At 39.7% G+C, this 22,704-nt stretch overlaps 1 protein-coding gene across 1 annotated transcript in view; it reads left to right on the forward strand.

The window, feature by feature from the left end:
• The first annotated feature begins 1,442 nt into the window (after positions 1–1,442).
• Positions 1,443–22,704, forward strand: part of RAPGEF2 (Rap guanine nucleotide exchange factor 2) — a 185,625-nt gene continuing 164,363 nt past the window's right edge. Inside the window, exon 1 of the mRNA XM_053975949.1 lies at positions 1,443–1,543. Coding sequence (XP_053831924.1) covers positions 1,475–1,543 — 69 coding nt within the window. The 5' untranslated portion in view covers positions 1,443–1,474. The remainder of the gene's footprint in view (positions 1,544–22,704) is intronic.

Here is a 22,704-nt window from a genome sequence, read left to right on the forward strand (position 1 = left end):
AAAAAAAAAAAAAAAATTAAAATCCGCCATAAGGACTTCTAGTAAGCAGGATGTAGAGAATGTGGAGCACTCCCTAGTATTTTCCCATTATCTGCCCAGAATAATTGGTATTACTGCAAAAATATTTTGCTGACACGTATGAGTGGGATTAGCCCAAAGAGCTATCTTTGTTAATGAGCCACATCTAGAAATTGAATAGGTTTAGTAGATTACTGTCTGAAGACACAGCATTTTTGAGGGCCACATGTCTAAAAGTGTAACATTTTTTCTCCTGGGACTAGCAGTGTGTGTTTTGTAAGGAAAAGATGGTTATCCCTGGGAATTTTCACAAATAAAAAAATCAAATAAAGATGACACTACCTTACTTGGAATTGAAATGTGACTGCTAGTGACTGGGAATTAAACAGATTTATTAGTGTTGACATTATTTACATTGCGTGATCCGTATCAGCGAAGGGTACACATCACTTGTGAAAGCAAATACATTAATAGTATTACCCCGCCGCTAATGGCACGCTAATAATACTTCCATGGTTGGCGTTTGTCAGGCTGCAGCTGAGACGTGCTCGGTGTCGCGGTAAACAAAGAAAATCAGCCATGTTGCGAGATCCTTTATTCTTTAAAAACTTAAGTTCACGTGAGAAGAATCTGCCGCTAGATAACCCCCAGAACAGTGATAAATTAACGATTTCACACCCCTCCCTTCCTCATTTTTACCCCATATAGCAATGACAGAGGGGACAGCCGGCTGATACGGATTACTTTTGAGAAGCGTGACAACAGGTGGCCTCCCCGAAGTCACTAGATTCGGCAGATCAAGTCTTTATTTATTTATTTATTTATTTATTTATTTATTTTGGCGTCCAGCTCGCCCATCACCACTGTCCGTGCACAGGGAGCACCGCCGAAGCTGCGATGATGCGCGCGTCCCTCGGGACCATGGCGGCGGCCGCTCAGACTTCTTTTTTGTGGTTAAACCTGGCAAGGATGCGTTCCCAGGGGGAGGCTGCTGAGGCACCGTAGCCGGAGGGGACCCTGCCGGCGGCGACCCCCGGCGACCCGCCCCCCCCCCCCTTCTCCGTCCCGCCTCGGCCCGCCCCCCGCCGCTCCGCCTCCCCGAGCCGGCAACTTCCCCGTCGCCGAGGCGGGCGCGGAGCCCCCCATCAGCCCGGATGGGAGGAGGAGGAAGAGGAGGGAGGAGGCGACGACGACGGTGCCCGAGGGGATGCGGCGGAGCGGGCCGGCGGGAGGCGTAGAGCCGGCTCGAGAGGGAGCGCCGAGTCCTTGTCGCCGCCGCTGCCACCGGCGGGGCTCGGCCGCCGCCTGCAGCTCCGGGCGGCGGCGCTGCTGAGCCCGCGGTGCCCGCGCGCCGCCGCCTCCCCGCTCCTCGCCAGCGCTCCGGCCGCGCAGCGCCAGGCCGCGGCCGCCCTCCCCCAGCGCCTCCCGGGCGGCGGCGGGAGGCAGCAGGGGCGCGATGGCGTCCTACGTGGATAACAGCTTCCGCCAGGCGGTGATGAAGAACCCGGCGGAGCGGAGCCCCCAGGTAAGCGCCCCTTGCCCGCGGACCCCGCGGCTCCCGCAGGCGGAGGGGCCGCCCCGCTGCCCCCGCCCGCCCCGCGCAGCCCCGGCCGGGGCAGCTCGGAGCCCCACGGCCCCGCTCCGGGGCAGCGCGGCCAGGGCTGACCCCGCTCCCAGCCCCCGCCGAACTCCCCAGCGCTGAATTCTCTGTCGGCAGCTCCCGGGAAGGGAAGGCGCGCATTAACGCGACAACTTTCCTCCTACTCCCTAATTTTGGGGGAAGGCGAGGGAGAAACGCCAGCTGGGTTTGTTTTGAAGGTTGCTTCCGGTGAAAAGAAAATGAACTTAGAGTATAATTTTTCGGTGGTGTGTTTTTTCTTTTTTCCTTTCTTTTCTTTTTCTTGTCTTTTTTTTTTTTTTTTTTTTTTTTTTTTTTTTTTTTTTTTTTTTTTTTTTTTTTTTCCCTCCTCTGCGTGTAAGTGTGTGTGTTTTGTTATTGCCCCGGAGTACGGGTGGCTCAGGATTTGAATTCAATCCCTACTTTTACATAGCTGGCTGGAGCTGGCAGTACTGTTTCATAATGTAGGGGCTGAGGTCAGTGGTATTCTTGGCAAGTCCTTGCTCTCCAAAGTAGGGTGAAATCCTTACACAATGGCACCAGGCAGGAATTTTTTAGATACCTGCGCCGTGCTCCTGGAGTCCCCTTTATCAGAGGGCTGTGTGAGTCGAAGCTGTTTGTGAGCGTAGTTGCGCTTAGAGAGGCTGAGAAAGGTTAAGCTGGGGACTGGAGTGCGTACAGAAACATTTTGACTTAACATGACCTGAAAAACAACTAAACTGAATGAGTTCCTTCTGCTCCCGAACGGTTGCTGCAGTGGCTGTTGCTGCCAACTGTCTAAAGACTAATAAGCTTTACACTGATCCCCACATCAAGCCGCCGTTCAATAGCTAATGATACAAGGAGTTACTTTGCTTGGAGTTGTAATGCCATCTGTCCTATTTTCTAAAGGCTTGTCCTGCTCTCTGAGCAGTCCCTGTATTCGGGTTTTGGGGAAGAGATGCTGTTACTGATTGTTTTGGCAGGCGTCTGACTGGCTGGTGATGATTTCAAATTGGGGCAGAGAGGAAACCTTGACTTTTGCTCAGCACCCATAAGTCATTCCTCCTACTATAGATACGTCATTGTGGTAATGTTATTTTTATCCCCGTACTCATGGAATATGTGTGAGAAAATAAAACTTCTCATGGAAAAACATACTAACTGCATAGACATCGTATGTAGCATGCCTTTTTGGCAATTCTATTTTTTTCTTCTTTTATAAAAAAAAAGGAAGCTGCTTCTGGAACATGTTTTTGTGGTGCTAAACTTGTTTCTCTGTCCTTGTTTGACCTTTTCCAAATGTCTGTTTGCCTTCAGTGCTGGACCCAGCCCTTCAGTGTGTTGTGAAAGCTGAAGGAGGCTGAGTGCTCTCTCCTGGAGAAGACACTCTCTGCAAACGGGCAGCGAGGTCACTTGAATTGGTAGAGGCGTAGATTCCAGCTGGGGGGAGCCTACCAGCAGTGTCCAGCTTCAGGACATGGTTATGGAAGCATGGTGGGGTGCTCAGGAGGAGAGATGCAGGCAGATGCTCAGAAACCACTAGGTCAGGCTGTGGGGCCACCAGGCTGGGCTTGGGGATGATGCTTCCCCTGTGGTATGAACTGTGCCATGTGAACTGTTAAACTTTCTTGTGTCCTTGCCAGTTGGCCTTGCTGTCTAGAAGGGATAATAAGGAAACACACAAAGGCAGAAAGTAAGAAATGACGCAGTGAAGAATCCAGCCCGAATGCAGGGATAAAGCCCAGTGAAGGGCACGGAGCAGAGAGCTAAATTGGGAACACCAGGGCTGCGTTAGTGCTGTAAAACTTCCCGAATCAGCACATTGGCAGCCTGCTGTGGCAATCACCACAGGAAAAGAAACCCACCTTTAAATCCATGAAACTGACACTGACCCAAAATAATCCACAAAAAGACCAAGTATGTGGGAAATCTAATGCGTTGTTAGCACTGGAAATACTTGAAACTGGTGGTGCCCTCCTGTTGCTGCTGGAGAGATTGGGCTTGCAGCAGAAAACTTGGTTGGTGTTTTTGTAAATGGCTCATATTGAATTGTGTGTGTTAGTTTTCTACTGTTGATTCTCTGTTCAGGAAGTTTGATTTTATTTTACAACAGTTTTGGAATTTGAAAGAAATATGCTTATGAACATCATCTTTCATCATTACGTAAAAGGGAAAAAGCTATATAGAAAGGTACACAGACCTTGTTTTTCCTTCTTTTCTTAAAGTAACTTATTGTCTCTTTACTTGTATTTTCCTGTCCTTGCTATGCTATCTCTAAAAGATAGCTACTTAATTTTGGCTTTTGGGAAGTCATGAGGCTTTTTTAAAGTTGAGAGAGGGTTGGAAAGAGAAAATATATTTATCATATTCATGTCAGTGCAGGAAATAGCAAGAGAAGTATGTTAGTAGCATATTTGCTTCTTACTTATGTTAGCAAACTCTTTGGGGCTCAGTTTCTCCCAAATTATGATGTGGTAAATATCTATTTGACATTACTATTCACCCTGGACTGTCAGGGTGCAAATTTGGCACCATGCCTTCACTGCAGGCTCAGAGGACAGGAGTGACAGAATGATAGCCAGTATATACAACTTTGAGAAGTGGGTCTGATAAACATTGTTGGGGAAAGCAAACTTAACTTGGCACGAACATTTGTAGTGCAAAAATCTCTTGGTAATTTTGGATTGAACAGATTTTTTTTTTTCCTTGAGGTAAACAGTTTATTCTGCACTTGCTTTTGTAAATTTATAACTTTATATCTCTTTGGTATATCCTTCTTTACAGAGTGTTCCTGACTTTTGTGAATCACAACTCAATATTCTGTTGGCTAAAGAAAATGAGAAATAAAAGAAAAGGATTTATACATGGCCTGCACTTTAACATGCCTGTTGTGTAACTCTTCTCTTTAATTGATATATTAAACTATTCATTTTCTCTTTGAAGACATGAACTAGGAAGTTAATTTAACTACTTTGGGGAATCTAACTTTTAAATGTTCATAAATTACAAATGGTTTTATGCCCTTAAGCTGTGAGTAATAGTGATCTAGTTTTTTTCTCTCCTAACGTCCTCTCACGTGGACTGTTAATAGCTTTAAGTCTTTACAAAAATTCTTTTTGGCATCATAGGCCATTTTAGAAAGCATGCAGTTTTATACTGGTGTAGCTTGGTCTGAAAAAATAGGGCTGCTTTTGTTTTCAAACAAGAGAAACTGAGCCCTAAGCTTTCTTTATCCGAACAACTCATTTGCATTGCATGGTATACGAATAGCTGGTTGCTTCAGAAACTCTGCATACTGTTCACTGTTTTCATGCCATGTGGTGATGTCTGCAGGAAGAAATTTTTTGAATGCGTGCCTTATACATGTTAGATGCCCAAGGTTTGCTTCTGGAAACTGCCGGTGTGGTACACCAAGGCAGTTCAGCACAGCAGTAATGAAGAGCAGAGATGTAACAGCATCGCACCAGATCTTCAGGGTGAAGGGGAGAACTGTACAGTAGCCCTTAGTTTGATACTAATGCGTCATTGAATGTCAGAAGACATCTAAACAGGATGCTGTTGTAAAGCAGATACTCCCTTCTTGAACACTTGAGAGGAAAAATGGTTTAATTATAGGATGTACCTATGCTTTTTCCAAATAAACTTTCAGCTTGTTCCCCAGTTGTGTTATTTTTATACTTGTAACCAGTGATAACATGATTGTGTGCAATCTTCAGATAAGTCAGAAATGAACATTTCCTTCTTGCTACAGTGATCTCTTAAAAAATAAATACAAGGCTGTGTAGTTTAATGGGATCAGAGGAACTAAGCGTTTTATATGTGAGTCTAGCAAAAGAATATTTAGTCTTTAAATTTGGGCTGATCGTGTGTCTGTATATCAAATACATTAGAAGACTAAAATGATCTTTTTCAAAAGAGCTTATTTGGGATTTCTTTCCTTTGAAAAACAAAAATATGTTGAAGCTTGAGTTGTGCTTTCAGATTTTCTTTACTGTCAGCATTCTACTGTGTTGCCGTCTTTTTGAGGTGAACATTTACAGAGGAGGATAACCCCTGTAATCAGGCTGCTAACAGCAGTATAGTGCTGAGAACTGATTCTGTTGCTAAACTCTCCTGCTGGTTCTTGGTAGCCCTGAGAAGTGAAGGACTGTGACAGCTGATGCCTGGTATTTGGCTGTATTGCATTGATATAATGGTCTTTCCATAATGCATCTCAGGGCTTTGTTATGTGGTTATTCAGGAGCAGCCTTACTTTGCAAGGTTGGACATGCTGTTTCTTTCTGGGGAGCCCGTTTGACCAACAAAATTAGATTCCTAACTCTGCTTCCCGTGGTGGTGGTCAGGCTTTCTGCTGACTGCAGTGACTAGTTCTGAGGTGGGGTCATGAGCCTGTTACGTTTTCTGTTAAAGCTGGGACCATCATTAGTAATGCAGCTTAATGAAGAAAGGTTGTTGCTGGTTCTTGGTCTGGGCTCCTTTCTTGCTCCGCAATGGGCTTCAAGTAGAATTGCCATCATAAAGTCAGCTGTAAGGGTAGTTGGTCTGAACTAAAAAAAACCAACAAACCTCTAGATGCTGTAGGGTTTTGGAAACTTTTTCAAAATAGTTAACATATCCTGAAAAACTGTAGGTTAAGTGGTGTCTTGTGGTGGCTCTTGAGAGAGCTGTAAGTAGGGGAGGTAAATACAGATGAAACAAGTTACTATAAACTCATGTATGTAGATACCTTTAACCATAGGGATTTTTCCTGCTGTGTTTCAGCACTTAACTGGCAGCATAAAAACCAAAGGAACTATTGGGAAAAAGTGGGACTTTTACCTGACAAAGCAAACAATGTATTTGTTTAGTACAGAAATAATACCAGAGAATGTATTTTGGAAGTAAGCATACATTTTTTGGTCAAGCTAGTATTACTACGCAGCAGTATTTCATGCCCAACAAACGTACTTGTATGAATATATCTTTTATGGCTGATAAGTAAAGCTGAAAATCCTTGCATAGCTCAGATTTTCTTGTGAACTCTTTAATCTCAGTCTGGTGAAACAGCCCTGGAATGTTTGATTCTGAACTTGCAGTGTCAATTTTCATGTCATTTTCAAAACTAATGGTATGTACTGCAATGGGCTGCTTAGTATCCTGTTTATTTTGAAAGAGTATGCTTATTTCCTAGTCTTTCTGATGGGGGTGTGTGTGTATTTTCCCATAGCCATTCATATCTTCATGGCCAAGAGCTTTGAGAATGGCAAGAGTATTGACTTTTAAATTTCTTTTGCAGTAGTTCTCCCCTGTCATAGGGCTAGTACTTTGTGCATTAATAGATTCTCGTATCTTTTAATGATATGAGTTTTGCCAACACTTGCAAAGACCTCGGTATGATCAGGGAGCCTTCAGCTATAGCATAGAAGTAGCTGAGTTGAAGCCTTATCCTAAACACTTGTGTGCTTTCTCATTGCATCAGAAGATTGCAGCTTGGTTTGCTGTATGTATCCGAGCCGGTTTGAAACTGGGAAAGTGAGGGTTTAACTGTAGCGCCGATAAGCTCTGTGTAATTTCCTACTTGATTAATTATCTGTTTGGTAGAGTTTGCTTTTGATTTCTGCCCTGCAGTGGCTGAAGAAGTATTTGCCCTGGGTTTGGGCTGAATATCTTCCTGTGAGCATGTTTTTTTCAGCCTTTGTGGACAGTCTCTTTCCTGCACTTAAAAACTGGGAGCCTTTCCGCAGCATTCTTGCCTAGGAAATGTACTGAAGTGAGCAGTGCTGGGCCCAAAGCCCAGGGCTCTTCTACTCAGTCCAAGCTTGTTTTGTCCACTTGCTTCCTGAGGTGCTGTTCAGACATCAGAGCACGTGTCTGTACCCCAAAGGGCCAGGACCCTCCCACCCATCTTTACCCACCCCTGGTGTGTGGGGTGTAGCCGGTGGTGCTGCAGGGGAGGCTTTGGTGGAGGAGGATTATTGTAAAGCAAGACTGCTTGCCGTGGATAGGCTTGCTCTTCTGCCAAAACTAGTAATGAGCAAAATCATCTGCTGGGCTTCTGAGACCAAAAGGATAGCTCTTTCATGTCTTGGGTGTAATAGTGAAGGTCAGCAAAAGTAAAGGACATACAAGCATTTTCTCAAGATCGTGTTTTCCTTTAGTAGGAGGTTGGAGTCTCCTGTGGGTTATCTGTTTATTCATGGAGAACCCTTGGTACCTGAGGGAAAAAAAAAGATAATTTAAGTGTAACCACTAAAAATGATTCATTTATTTTACACTTATTACAATATCCCTTAGCTAAGGCTTTTTTGATAAGTTATTGTTTCTTGATATCCATTGTTTTAAAAAGCCTGTATGCGTAAAAGTTTTTAAAAGTCTATGCTTATGCAAATTACTGAGTAGTAACTACTAGCAGTAGCTATTCATTCTGTTGAACTACTGATCTGTTTTTAATATTTTTTCTCTAAATCAGAATCTTGCTACTTAATCTGTTAGCATGTTTCAAGAATGACTAAATGTACACTGAACATTCATTGTAAGAAATTTGACTTCCTCATTGAGGGTTTTTGGTATCCTCATGAGAAAATATATTTTGGCTTGTGTTTTGGGAACTTTCCCACAGTAGGAGATCTAATTTTTGCGAGGTATTGTTTGGGAATTCAAAAGGAGCACTGGCAGAAAGATAGCTCTACAAAGATGCTTTGTGAAGGGCAGCTGAGCCTGCGCGCCTTGTTTGCTGCAGCCAGTGTTGCCGATTTAATTTGCTGGGTATATTTTGCGTGAAGGGGTGTATTTGAATAAGTCTCAAAATGGAAGTGGTGCTCTGCTTCCCTTTTTCTGAAGTTGGTGAAGTTGACCACTTTTCAAGAAAAAGGGAGAGAGAGAAGCCCTACTGCAGTGCTTTTCTTACAGCTTTGTTTGCAGTTAAAATTAGCTATTTGTTCTCTCTGGGTATCTCTGTTACGCCCATAGAGCTGTAGATGTGTTTCTTTGTGTGTGTCTGTCTTGTCTGACCTGAGTAAGAGTGATTAAATATTTGATTTAGAGCAGTTCTAAGGAATTCTAGTCAACAATAAAGGTCAGCATGTATATCATTACCTGAGCAAAACACTGAAGGAATAAGAAAAAATTAAAATATTTAAATGCTTTTTTTTTTTTGGGGGGTGGGGGAAGGGCATGAGTTTGCTTTTCAGCACTGATAAAAATTAAAGGAATATCCTGATATCAATATTTCTGTGGACAGCATTATTTTCCTGTTTTTCTCTTATTTGTGTGTATTCTGATGAACATGAACACAATGAAACAGCATCTAGTTTCAGTGTAAATTATCTGGGAATGGGTATTAAGTTTCATGGAAGACACATTTGTGGAGCATGCCTGTTGTTGACTGTCTTTACTGGGCTGTTTGTTTCTGTTTGCTTGCTTTTTCTATGTCTTAAAGTTAAAATAAACTTTGCTTAATAAAAATCATAATAAAAATATTTATTATGTAGTCATTTTGGGTTTCTAAAAGGGAAGGTGGTTCCTGTTATCAGTGGGTTGTTTGCTTAGTAGTTTGTTGTTTTGTTTTGTTTTTTAGTTTATATTTGCAGTTCTTTATTGTTAGTGATATGGTCTCCCATCTTTATTTTGCTTTTACTGTAGTTGGGAAAAAAATATTGATATAGCCTTTTCCATCTGAAATTAATCATTCACACTTTTTGCCCTGTTACACAAAAAATAACTCAAAACTTAGAGGGGTGAGAAAGAATGTTACACAAGTGTGGTTTGTAAGTAGTCCATGGGAAAACAAGGCTGTACCACCAATATCGGCTTGAGGTTTGACTTGCTGAAACCAAAGGCTGAATCTTTTGTAGTACATGGTATTTCTTTAGCAGCAGAGCTAGTTGTAGTGGGTTGATGCTGGCTGGATGCCAGGCACCCACCAAAGCTGCTCACTCACTTTTTTTTCCATGCTGATGTTCTCTGCTGCTTCATTCCTGCCCGTCCAACTGTTTGTGAGGCTACAAAAAACATGGGATAAGTGATAAAATCTTGTTAGTTGAACAGAAGAAAAGGATCTTACTTTTGGGAGATTATGTAGTAAGGTTTTTGCTTTCTAAAATTTAAGTGACTCAGTCTGGTTTAGATTGTGGCTTCAAATATTTGTGTTGGTGCAGCTGAAGGTGTGAAGACCTATGATACAAGAGATTGAAAAGAAATGCTTATGCTTGTGTGTAAGAACCTCTGAAATACCTTAACCTCTCCCAGAGAGTATATGGTGCTCCATTTTCAAACACTGTCTAGAAGTATAAAAAAAATAAACTGGATGTAGTGTTATGACATTATTTATTTGTGATGAATTTCCTAAAATAAGAATATTTTTTTTTTTTAACTTAAGGGGCGTGTTAAAAGGGGCACCTTTGCATTCACTGAATTGGGTGAGGAGATGCTAAGGCCTGGGGTTTGGGGTTTTTTTGTACTGTTATACTGAATCTTGTCTGTATTTACACTGGTTTGCTGTATAGTTGTTGAATATTGGATGCTGGTGCACTCTCTTCCTGGGGGCAAAACAAAGAAGAGACATTTAATTTTATTGGCATGCAAGTTAAAAGATGTACACATTTTTCCATCTGGTATGTGAAGTCTGTTGGGACATACCTAAAATATGTACCCTCTGTTGTTTTTGTTTTGACTTTTGAGGTAACTGCTTAATTTTGTCAGGAAACCATTCCCTCGCCTGCCCAGAACATTTCCTCAAAATAAATGACCTTGCAGAAATCAGTTGCACATTGCATTATGTGAGTAGCCAGCACTCATTTGAATGGTTCTGCGGAGTTTTGCTATTTGTCAGAAGACATTCAGAATACACAGCATACATGGTAGTAAATATTTAGATACATTTTGAACAGAGAGAGAGAGGCTTGTCTGTGCAGTATTACAGACTTCTTTTGTCCCTTGCCAGTGGTGCTGTGGGTGTTCAAAGTGAATTCCCTCACCAGTGCTGTAGGACAGGCAGGCGCTGCCAGAACACAGCATCCCATTGCTGACTTCTACTTCAGTGCAGTAGCTCAGGCAGTTTTTGAAGGTGCCATAGCTATAGTACCAAAAAAAGTTGGACTTTGGTTTAAATAGATATGTTGGTATTTCAAAGTTATGGCATTTTATTCTGTTCATGTACAATGGTGCTTTATGATGAAATAGCTTTGAACTTTAGCTATCAACTGCAAAATTAAAATGTAGTTGTTCTGATATCTGGATCTCAACCCGTAGTCTTTACCTTTTGTGCCTCCAATTCCCCTTTCCATCCTGCTGCAGGGGAAGGGAAGGAGAGAGTGAGTAAGCGCTGTGTGCTTTGGAATGTTTCTGTAATAGCACTAAATTGGGGCATACTATTCCTAAACCACTGCGGGAGTTCTCCCTGTGGAATTCTTCTTCAACTCTAGAGGAACCAGAGTCTCCAAAAAGAGTCAAAAACTGGAAGAAAAAAGCAGGTGCTGGATGCTGCTGAAGCAGAATGTGTGCAAAGGTGTGCAATGTGGTTGGGCGTTTATCCCAGTTGCTAAATTCGTAACAAGGTGCTGAAAGCTGAAGTGATGTAGTTGATCATGACACATTTGTTGATTTCCTGTTGAAGGTGGCTAATAAACAGCAGTTTCACCAGTGAAGGCAGTAAGTGGCCCATCCATTGAAATTGTACTATCTTAAGAGAGACGATAAATGGGAGTGTAGTTCATGGATGATACTCTAGCTGAGTATGAAACAAGAAAATAAGATTTGGCACTGGTTAAGGATGTTCAGGTGGTGTCTCCCTCTAAAATCGATTAGTGCAGTAACTAAGTAGCTTGAATGTATTCACTGCTGAGGAGCTGGTGACCAGATGGTAAACTCTCCCAGCGAGGCAGTTTTCACTCTTAGTTACAGGACAGTAGTTGTGAGGGTCTCAGTCTGAGTTGCATTTTGTGTTCTCCATTGATCCTGTGGTACACGTGGCTGCATAGTGCATCAGATTTGTTGGGGGTCTTCAATGGATTTGTTACAAATTTGTGCAAAGCATAAAAGGTCATACCTCTGTGTGAATGACCCGCGGTGCTCTGATCTGAAGACTGAAGTATTTCACGTGTGCCATAGATAGGGAAACACAAGGGGCTCCGCCAGCTACATGCTGACCAGGAGCAGGCACTTGCTGGAACGAGGGTAATTGAGTTTCCGTCCTTGCCATGGCTTCTGCCTTACTGCTGAAAGCTGCTAATTAGCGCCAATGCCTTGTTTTAATTCAAGATGACTTAGTTGGAAGATGCCAACTCCTTGGTCGTAGGCCACTGAACAACTATCAGATGGCAGCACAATTCCAGCTCAGCTGTTAAAAATGGCTTGAGGTAACAGTGCCAAGGGAAGGGTGAGAGTTGTTTTAGCTCTGTTCTAGATGTTTGCCAAGGTGGAAGAGAGGAGGATATTCCATATCTGCTGCATTTTAGACAGCCATTTATTTTAGTGCTATTAGCTTGTATTTTACCAGACTGAGTATCGATAGATAGCTGGTCTTCACTAGTCCTAAACCCTCTTTAACAGTCTTGTTCAACTCTTAATTTAAGATGACTTTTAGGGGCATATCACTTTAGTAGTTGAAAAACTTCTGGACTACAGGATATTGCTGGAAAATGTGAGTAATGCAATGCATGGCACAAAGGGGTAGAAATGCTGTTAGCTTTGAAAATGGTTCTAAGAACCCAAAACAAAGAAAATTGAGTTTTGGGATAGGATTCTTCATTTTGAAATATGTTTCTGAATGCCCAGGAAATTATGAGTCCTTCTCCCTTCCTGTAGTTATTCTTTGTATCTAGCCTTGTGCTATGGTTTAGCCTCTGTCTTATTAATTTGATTTCCTGTAGTTTCTCCCTTTCTAAACCCCTATTGCAGTGCTTTTTGAATTTTGTGCCTTAGTCATTACTTCAGGTATTTTTCTTACGAGGTGAGCACTTAGAACAGGGTGATTTGGCTAATAATTTATTGCACATTTATTTATTTCTGAGTGGGAAAGGAACTCTCCTTTATAAATTGCAATACAGTGTACCTTGTACAGGTTATTTTCACTTCTCAAGCAAAATCTACAAATACTTCAAGTCTGTCATCATCGGAATTGTCATATGTCAGGTTTCTACCTTTACCAGGTTTGATAAGCAAACATTGCTGTTTAAGGTCTAATGTTCTTATGTGAATGAATATTTTATGCAAATTTAAAAGTGAAGAGAAAATAATGGCACTTTGTTACAATCCATCTTGGCTTTGATAGTAAACGAACATTTAGCCATGACGAAAGTGACGTGGTTTATAGTGACACAACCTACATAAATCCAGTTGGATTTGCTGTTGACATTGGCCCACGTTCCAGAAGGCGAGTTACCTTACATTTCTTTTGAACAAAGGAGGTCTGTCTGAAACAGGTGCTCTAATGGTTACCCTGGCCTTCATAAATAGCTTTTAGGTGAAGTATTACTTCTGTTAACCATGAGTAACTTCACAAGGCACTTTGGTTTACTGCACGAGGTTTCCATTTTATATTAAAAAAAAAAAAAACCCATGGCCACAGCTTTGTGGTGTTTGGTGCCTCATAAGTCGCTGTTTATTTTTAGAGCACACTTATCACAATTTGTCAGCCAAATATTGGCCTGTCCCCTCTGCTATTAGATAGCTGCTGAAATGCCATTCTCAAGATAACTTTATGTACCAGGGTAATCTTAGTTTCTAAAAGAAATAATCTAAAACTTGCCAACTCTGCAAAACACGAAAAATAGTAGAAGATGGGCTTATTAAGTTTTGCAGCCATATCATAATGTGTTAAATTTAATGTGACAAAATGGTTTTGAGAGTCTGTGGTAAGTTGCCTGAGAGTGTTGAAAAGTCTGAATGTTACTTATGAACACTAGTGAAAAATATTTCTAAATTGGTTGTAAAATGAACCAGGAGATAATGAAGAAATAGCTGGGCCAGTCTCCAGGCTGGTAAGACAAGGCTACTTGCACACTGTACATTGCTTTAGGAAAACTGTGTCACAGTTTCTTTTAAGGAGAAAGGAAAGTTCTGCTTTAAACAAGTGACATTTGATATCTTACTTGATTTTTTTTCCTGTTTCTTCTATTTATAGATGTCTTCAGTTTGGGATTTATCTGAAAGCTAAGGTCAGGAAGTGCCTTCCTCCAAAAATGCTACTTGTTGTGGTTTTCTGGCATGTCCTGTCCCCTCTCCTTCCCAAAAGGAACTGTACAGAAAGTATTTTTCCACAATGAAACACAGATCCTCAGCTCTGCAGTGTCATGCTGTGACTCTGGCATATACTGGTTCACCTCCAAAACCGAAACTTTTAAAAATCATCTCTTGGTGTCCACAACACTTACGTGACTGATTAAAACACAAAAGACAGTAATCACTTCAGTTTCAATTATTTTCATTTTAATAGAGCCTCCTATGTGGAGGCAGAGGAACATAGGCTGTATCCTATTTGGTAAGACTCATTTCCCACTTAGATTTTCAGATGACCCTAATGACTTTGTTTTACATAGGGATACTCAGGGGAGATGCTCATCCACTCAATGCTTCTACCAACCATGGAAGATCTTGGATGATCTTAAATATGAAAGTTCTCTCCTACCTTGGAGGTCATGAACAGCAAGTGAATGATCATTAAACATGCACTTTTTTTTTGTGAATTCTAGTGTATGAAAGAGGTTCTCCCCAATTTACAAACAAAAGGCTTAACCACTTAAACTAGTCCTCTGAGAGAGTACAGCAATCCTGAGGGCACCAAAGTGGGAGTGCAATGAGGGCTTTTGACTAAACTGTTTTTCTCATAGTCAAGGTCCAGTGCAAGGTTTTAAATTCAGGATTGATTTCTTACAAACAGCTCTATTTAGTCATTCAAGTTTGCACTATTGTTTATGCAGCAGTACAACTGAACTTGTATGCCTGTGGTATGACCACTTAGCAAGCATGCACTGCAAAGTACATTTGAGGAATAAATAAGAAATTTAAAATGAAGTTATATTTGAAGACATGATTAAAGTCTTTAACTAAATAAGGGTCATGCACCCAAGTCTTCTTGTGATGTTCCCCTTTTAAAATTTATTTAAACCTATGTTACTTATTGAAACCTCTGATGGCAAGTAACTCCTTTTTGGAATATGGGTTTGACAGTATGTTATATAGTCTATAACGACTAGTTTGTCATCTGACTTTCTTTTATATTGTTTTGTACTTCCATATGCAGTAAACTATATTTAGAATTACACTGTCAGCAGTAGTTGAACATTTTGTTGAACTTCATATTTGTATATATGGCTTTTGTATAACTTTTTATAATGGGCCTGATTAGTGTTTAGTACTTTGCATTTGCTTTAGGAGCCTTTGCAATGCATTGTCTTGAGCAGGTTTCAGGAAAACCAATGGTGAGTTTGTCACTGTTAAACTGTCTCATCCTCAGTGTGCAGTGCCAGTTAAAAGAAGCTTATGAAGCCAGCTCTGCATGTCTGAAAGTTTTCATAGCTGTTAAAATTCAAAGTACTGAACAGAATGTTCTAAATTTATTCAAAAAAATTAGTGTGGCATTTCTTAGGAAACAATCACAAACAAAATATTTTTCTGTATTGATCCTGTTTTTAACCTTTTTGGTGCCCTGATAACTGGGATATCAGTTTTTAATTCTGTATTTAACTAACAGAAGGGATAAAACCCCAAGTGACTGGAAGTCATATGACTTCCAGTAATCAGAGGTTTTGTGAACTAGTAGACCTTCCTTTTTTTTGTCCAAAATATCCTGTAGACTCTGCAGACAGAGAGTAACTTTTTGTTTTTACAACTTTTTTTTTTGCTTTCAAGTAATCACCATAATAATGGTGATACTTTCATGTTTTTCTTGTATTCCTAATGCTTACCGTTTAAAATAACAGGGACCTACAGTTATGACAAAAAACCCCTTTTACATCTGCCTAACTTCTGTCTTGTCTTCCAGCTGTAAATTGTTGAAGGATGGCAAGCATCTTTTCAGGTGTTTTGCTGTCTGCTGAAAGTTGGCCTTGAAACCACTGGAACTTAGTTGCATGTTAAAATGAGTGATTTTGTATTCCATTTAATGAGTGGATTTTGCAGCTTTAAAGTAGGGCAAGAGGCTACGTGTTGTGTGCAGAAGATGATCCTTTTTGCATCTGCTTCTTGGTATCTTAGTTTAGTATCTGCTGTCTAAAATATCAGAAGGGACATTTGTCTTTCAAGATGGATGTGTGGGTTTGTATGTTTTTTTTTTTTTCCCAGAAGAAAATGACAAAACAGTGTCTGTAAGGAGTGAAAAATGACAAAGTAGTGTCTGTAGATGATCTATGACCACCTCCAGTGACAGACCATCAGATGTGGTGGTCTGCAGGCAGCACCATGATGTTCAGGAGCAGCTCCTTGGCGTTGAGTCATTTCAGCAAATTCCAGCTCTAAGGATAGCATGGCCCTGCAATGCCTGCATTGCAGCTTCTCTGGAAGGATAACCTGCTCAGAGTGCACTTACAAAACTTGGAGATGCTGCAATCATGAGTCATTTAGAAAATTTTAGTTAGGAGCCTGCTGTTCAGGGACAAACGCACGCAGTAGCTTTTCAAATAGATTCCAACTTAATTCATGTATAAATTCTTTACTTTGACAATATTAAAAGGAAATTATTCCTGGGGGACTAATTTACCATTTTAATTAATCTTCTCAGGAGAAGGTCTTCTGTGAAGATCTTGCTAAGTGTTTTTCCTGTAATTAAAAAACTTGAAACTAACCAACCAAAAAACAAACAAAAAAGGGAAAAGAAGAAAAACCACAAAAGGGATCTCTGTGTGTAAATTGGTGATGTGTGAGACCACCTGCTAACCAGAAAATTGTCTTTTGATCTAAGACAGATAAAAAAAATAGTGAGAATTTTCCAGGTAGGTGTGAGATAGTGACCTGATAAGAAGCCAGATACAGTAAAAATGTTGCACTAGTTAATACAGCATCCCTCACACAGCGAGTCATCTTTTGTGTGTTTCAGCTTGCATTTTATACCACCATCACCCAATTCTGTTTCTTTGATGGACAGAAGGCTTTTTTCCTTTCTCCAGCTGAGAATCTCCCAGTTATTATCAACTATAATTAAATTTTTTTCCCCCCCCTCGGTTACTCTTCTCATTCTACTGTTTTATTCTCTCTGCTCTTTTTATTCTCTTCATAGTTTTAGGCTTTCTTTGTGTGTAACTTTATTTCTGATTGGTTTGTGCTGCTAGGACTCAGTTTCTAAAATTGCAACATTATTCACTTTGGTAATGAACAATGCAAGAAAAATGCTTTAAGGGGTAAAAGGAATTCAGCCTGTCATAAGCACTAAAGCGTACTTGCTGCTTATGGACAGATTCTTCCTTCAGCCTAAAAGCTATATGGGATTTATAAATCCCATGTAGTGTCAAAAACTGAAGGGTGGTTTAGCAATTGCCCTGACATCTCTTAGTATGCTGAAATTAAAAAAAAAACCAGAGCCCCTTCTTATTTTTTTTAGCTTGTTACTTATGGGATTGCTATTTAATCAATAGTTTGTAGTTTACATTTGCTTTTTATTAAAAAATAAAGTTCCTGGTAACAACACAATTCTAAAATGACATACTTTAGAAATGGTTTCTGATTGTGTTTATGTTAAAAAAATATTCTATTCAAACATCTGTTTGCACTTGGATAAAATAAAGAAAATGACCTTTCTGTCCTGTGGGGTGCATGTGGTTTCTTTGGTTTTGTTTTATTTTGCGTTATGAATAAATGTGTTAGGGCAACTGGAACTAACACAGCTACATTGAAATGGTACTGCTTGGCAGCAGGGAATGTTTGAAACAGCAGGAATATGCTCTATGTGTTCAGTTGTGGAGGGTTTTTTGTTATTCTGTCCTCATGATGCTGTCTTCAATTAGTATGAGTTATAGTAACTATTCAAATGGATCTAACATTTCATAATCACGCTCAGTTTGAACAAATAGAGTATGTCTTTAAGAAAGGAAACAAAACTTCTCCACTTAGCGTAGGAGGACTGTAAAATACCTTAAATGACTGTAAGAATGAGGATGTGCTTTCCAAATCATTATTTCATATTTGGAATTGTGGGTAGCAGTTTGTCAGTCTTTCCCCATGTCTGTTAAAGATGTAATCTGGAAAATCAGCTGGCATGTAAATTATTCATATGCCATATTCCAGCTTTAAAAGTACAGGTGGCATCCAGAATCAAGTGTTATTAATTTTTAGCGGAACCCTGGAGGTATTTAGTTGGATTTCCAAATAGTTTTGAGAAGTAAAGCTTCATCTCTTGGATTTTCTGTGAGCTGCTGCTTGTTTGACAAAGTAGAGGTGGGAAAAATTGTGGATTTGGATACTAAGAAATGCTTTAATAGTTAGTGTAAACTTTCAATGGAAGGTAAAGGTATATTTTTTCATGTGTAAACAAGTATTTTTATGCCAGGCTGCTTTGCTGTCTACTACCATTAGAGCTCGGACATCAAGCCAACGACTTGAGTGCTCTCTTTTCCAGATAATTTGGCTTATAAATAAACTCTGGCATGGATTTTTTGGTGTCCAGCTCCCTTGAACATCTCTGGAAGTTACAATGCTTCCAATGATAGCAGTGTAGAGAAAAAAAAATATTTTGGTGTTTCTGCACTATGACTAGTCTGTAATTGCTACCCTGTGGACAGCTGAAAGATGTTGCCTGTTTCAGAAGTTAGATCTTAAGGCTTTTTGGTGGTAGGCTGCTGTTTGGAGGGACCTTATGGCCCCTTAAATTAGCTGAATAATTTAAAAATTAATTTTAAAATACCACAAGAGCTTTATCTAATCCTGTCTGTCTGCCACCCACGTACACTTATTTTGAGGAGAAACACACCCAGGAGAAAATTATTATGTGTATCTTCCAGGTCCTGCAGTTTGACTTGGTAGGTGAAGGTGTAAGGATCACAGTCTTGGGTAGCTAATTCAGTTACAGCCTATGTTTATGTTGGTTCTTAGTTCTCCATGGTTAGTCTGTAAAACTAAACAAAATTGGGAGAATGAAATAAAAATTTTCACCAGTCAGTCTTGATAGTGACAAAAATTGATTATTCGTGAAACTATCTTTACAATCAGGGAAACTTGAGCAGACTTTTATTAGGGAACCTGCTACAGTTTCAGATAACTCTGAGCCTTTTTTCTAGCTAGAGAGAGGGGAAGTGTTTTATCATAGTTATGCTGATTGAGTCGAGGTGTGCATGCAGATGTGGTTGTTGCTAATGGATGTTTTTCTGTTGCCTAGATGAGGTGCTGTGCATCAACCTGAGCATCACTGTGCTGCTGTCTGTGGAAGGCTTTTATTGAAATGACCATCAGGAATTCTTTTCCCCCCTTCAGAATGAACAGAATCCTGTAACTCTGTAGAATGCATTCTGTATACAATTAGTGTTTTTCCATGTTAATGTGACCTTTTCTTCCTAAAGGAATATTCTCCATTATCCAAACCCAAGAAGGGTAATTTAGTATCAATATTTATCCTGTTTCTCTTAAGAGGAATTTAGTGTGGCTTATTTAGGGGGGGGGGGGGGAAAGTCTTTGTATGCAAAATAAATATGAAGTCCAGCTTGAAAATATATGTTGGATTATATCATATGACCAAATGCTAATATTTAACAATAATGTGGGCAATAATTACTGTCTTGGACAACTTGGAAATATTAGCTGCAGGCATTTTAAAATGTTAATAACCTTCAGTCCACTAGTCCAGACAGTTTCTGGACGGTGAGGAAGTTGTTAAATAATGAAGTGCGGTGATGTTCGCCAGAAGCCGCCTAACAGCCAACAGAGTAGGTACTACTGTGTGTGACATTTTCACACGTAGTAGATTAATATTAACCACTTTACCAGAACAATGTCTTTTTAAGAGGTTGGTGGTTTTTAAAGGCTAAGCCCCAGATGAGAAGTACAGGAAAAGGAATGAAGTGGAAGAGGATAGGAGGTCAGAATACGTGGTGCATGTTTCCAGGTAGCTTCTTTTTCTGCCTGTTAACTGTCGCCTCCAGCACTTGGCACTTGATCTGTGGCTCTTTAGAAAGACATATTGTTTCATTTACTATAGTGGCAGAAGAAACTAACTTTCAGAGGGAGGTTATGTAAGGAGAGAGAAGTAGACTTCAATTTATAGAGATTCATCCCATGTTTTTGCATAAATGCAACTGAGATAAGTTTTAAGTAAGCTTATTAATTTTTATTTACAGAAGGATGTACATGAATATCTTTTATTGCAAAAAATTGTGTGAAGAGCTTTTTCAGTATGACCAGGTTTTTAGCTTATTTCTACTTTTTTTCTTCTCTCCACTATTTGTTGTTCAGGTAGAAATATGCTTTAAATGTAATTGGATTTGAGCATCTCCATGGTTTAAATTAATGGTACTGGCAAAGCTGTTTATGCACTGATTTAATAGGCTCTAATGTCATATATAAATTGCCTACAGTAGGTTGTGGGAGTTTCTCATGTCTGGACTGAGATGCTCAGAAGGAAGAGGAGTGTCAGTGATGCTCTCCAATACAATGGCACCAGTCTAGCTTATGCTCTGATCAGTTTTCACATGAGCAAAAATTCTTCTGATCTTGTCATATCACCAAATACTCGTTTTGTTCTGAGAAGAGAGGTAACTGTACTGACAAAGCAGCTTTTGCAGATGTCTCTACTTGTGTCAGTTAGGTTTGACTGCTTTGCAGGCTGTTACTTTTATAGACCTGCCTGGAGAGAGAGTGTAGGTGTGATAATAACAGCTTTCATTTTAATAAAATGTAGTGAAGTGTTTGTAGTCTCCTTGCTCTCTTTCTGTACATGTATTACTTCACCAATTTATTAAGTGACTGGTAAGCTAACAAATGACTAATTAAATGACTGTTAGCTAATTAAGCTAATTTTTGGATGTCTATGGTGTCAGTAGGTATGTCTCATCTCACTCATGCTGCTATTCATGCAGGAAAGAGTCCTATAGCTTTCCAATAGATTACTAAAACATGATGCAACTCACTACAAACCATGTTTGGAGGACAAAAAGGGTGAGGGAAGAATGCTAAGGTGGTAAATATTGCTGTATGAAACCATTAGGCAGGCTAACTTCAAAGTAAAGCTTGGAATAATGACTGTATTTCAGGAGGATGAGCAGGAGCATGGATTGACTGGGCCTTTTGTAGTATTATTTCTGATTTTACTAGTCTGGTATGTCCTTCAAAAAGAAGTGCTGCTGTTGTAAGGGGATTGTATAGTTTGAGGAGGAGGATCAAATTTTCTTTTGGGGAGACCAGACATACTTTTACTGAATTAATAAGAAAAGCAACCTTTCTATACATTTATGCTTGGCTATCAAACAGTGCTTGTAGAGAGAAAACTGAGAGCTAGTTAATGTTTTCTCCCTCTTTCACTGAAAATATAGGACCTGCAAATACCGGTTTCAAGTATTTAAATACTTAAATATTTTGTTGCTTAAAAACTGATTATGCCAATTTGAAGTTGAAATTAACATTGCTAATGTCAATTAAAACAAGCAAGAGCTTCCAATTTCAATGAAATGTCCTTACATGCAATAATTAAATTTTTAATTCTTTACTTAAAACCAGGCAAACCAAAAGAAAACAGAAGGAAATTATTGGTGCTGGCATCGGATACACTGCTAGCACTGCTTCAAAACATGAGCAACATTAAAAATTAATACATCAAATAAAACTTGAAAGTATGAAGAAAATAAATAACACTTCAAAATGCCCATTATCTCCAATTTGTTCTTTTACAGTAGAGCTTATAGGCTGTCTTATTTCTGTCCAGGAACTTATTCTAAAACCTGACAAAGACTCAACCTTTGGTTGCTATTGGAAATGAAATGCATTTACTCCTTGGTATCTTAAGACAGCCAAGCATTTATTTGACTTTAAATGATCTTGAAGTGTTAGGAGTAGCATCTCTATTTGTGTTTGGGATGCTCTTGTTCTCTGCAAGGCTATATTGCATGCAAGGGATTGAAACAAAAATCATGGCATTATGTTCTTGAATACATAAATCTCTTAAGTAAAGTTTTTCCTAATTCTTGGTTCCAGACTGTACTCGAGAGAGAAGTTTTATTTTGGTAATCTGAAAACAGATCTTTTTCCATCATGGCTAAACAGTAATTTTAGAGACAATGCTACTTGTGTAAACTATGGAGGCAAAAAATAGACTTCCAGTAGTCGTAAGACCTTGTTTTTCATGGCTGTGTTGTTGCTCATAGGAGGGTTTGCAATTTGTTTAATTACAGTTTGCTCTGTAGACAGTGTAAAAAGTTACAACTTTTTTTTACCTGATGGTTCTTTTTATATACTTTGAAAGCTGACATGCCATATTTGACAGGAAAAAAGTTTGTTTTCTACACGTGCAGTTATGAAGCAACATCTTCAAGTAGTCACTATCTATATTTGCCACATTTAAAAGTGAATAATTTTAGCACTTTTGACAGCATGCATTCAACAGCACGTGTTGAACGTAGCAAGGAGGGAGCAGCAAGTAGATGGAGCAGTCCATCAGCAGCTGCCAAAACTGTACATTGGATTTAAGCCATAGCTATTAATCATTTCTTCTGTGAAAAGGAAAAAAAATGCATCAAAAGCCTTTAGGGCGTTGGGAGGGGAAATTCCTTCCCTCTGCTAAGCAGAGAAATATACTTTATTTAGTCATACAGCAGCTTCTTAAGTTGTCTGAACTAGTGGAGTTTGCTTATGAGATGTTTCACTTCTATAAGTTTTGTTTGTTGCAAATATACTAGCGAAAGGTTTTTCTGAAAATGCAGCTAAGGCCATCAGAATTAATTTATTGTCTTTTAAACAAAGCTGCAAAAAATGTATCTATTAAATTCTTTTTCTGTGTTTCCACAGAAGAGAAAGGGAGGACATGAACCAAAATTGCTTCTGTTGCTTCTTTCAGGTGTTGCAAGTTCACTTTCTCTCTCTTGCCACCTGAATTTTTTTTTTTTGAAGCCCCCAAAAAAATTATGTAATGGTTTGGATGACCTTTTGAGGTCATCTAGTCCAGCCAGGCAAAGAGCAAGGCCATCTTCAGGTAGGTC

The sequence above is a fragment of the Vidua macroura genome, chromosome 4 (genome assembly GCF_024509145.1).
Source record: "Vidua macroura isolate BioBank_ID:100142 chromosome 4, ASM2450914v1, whole genome shotgun sequence".
In the NCBI taxonomy this organism is placed as follows: Eukaryota; Metazoa; Chordata; class Aves; order Passeriformes; family Viduidae; genus Vidua; species Vidua macroura.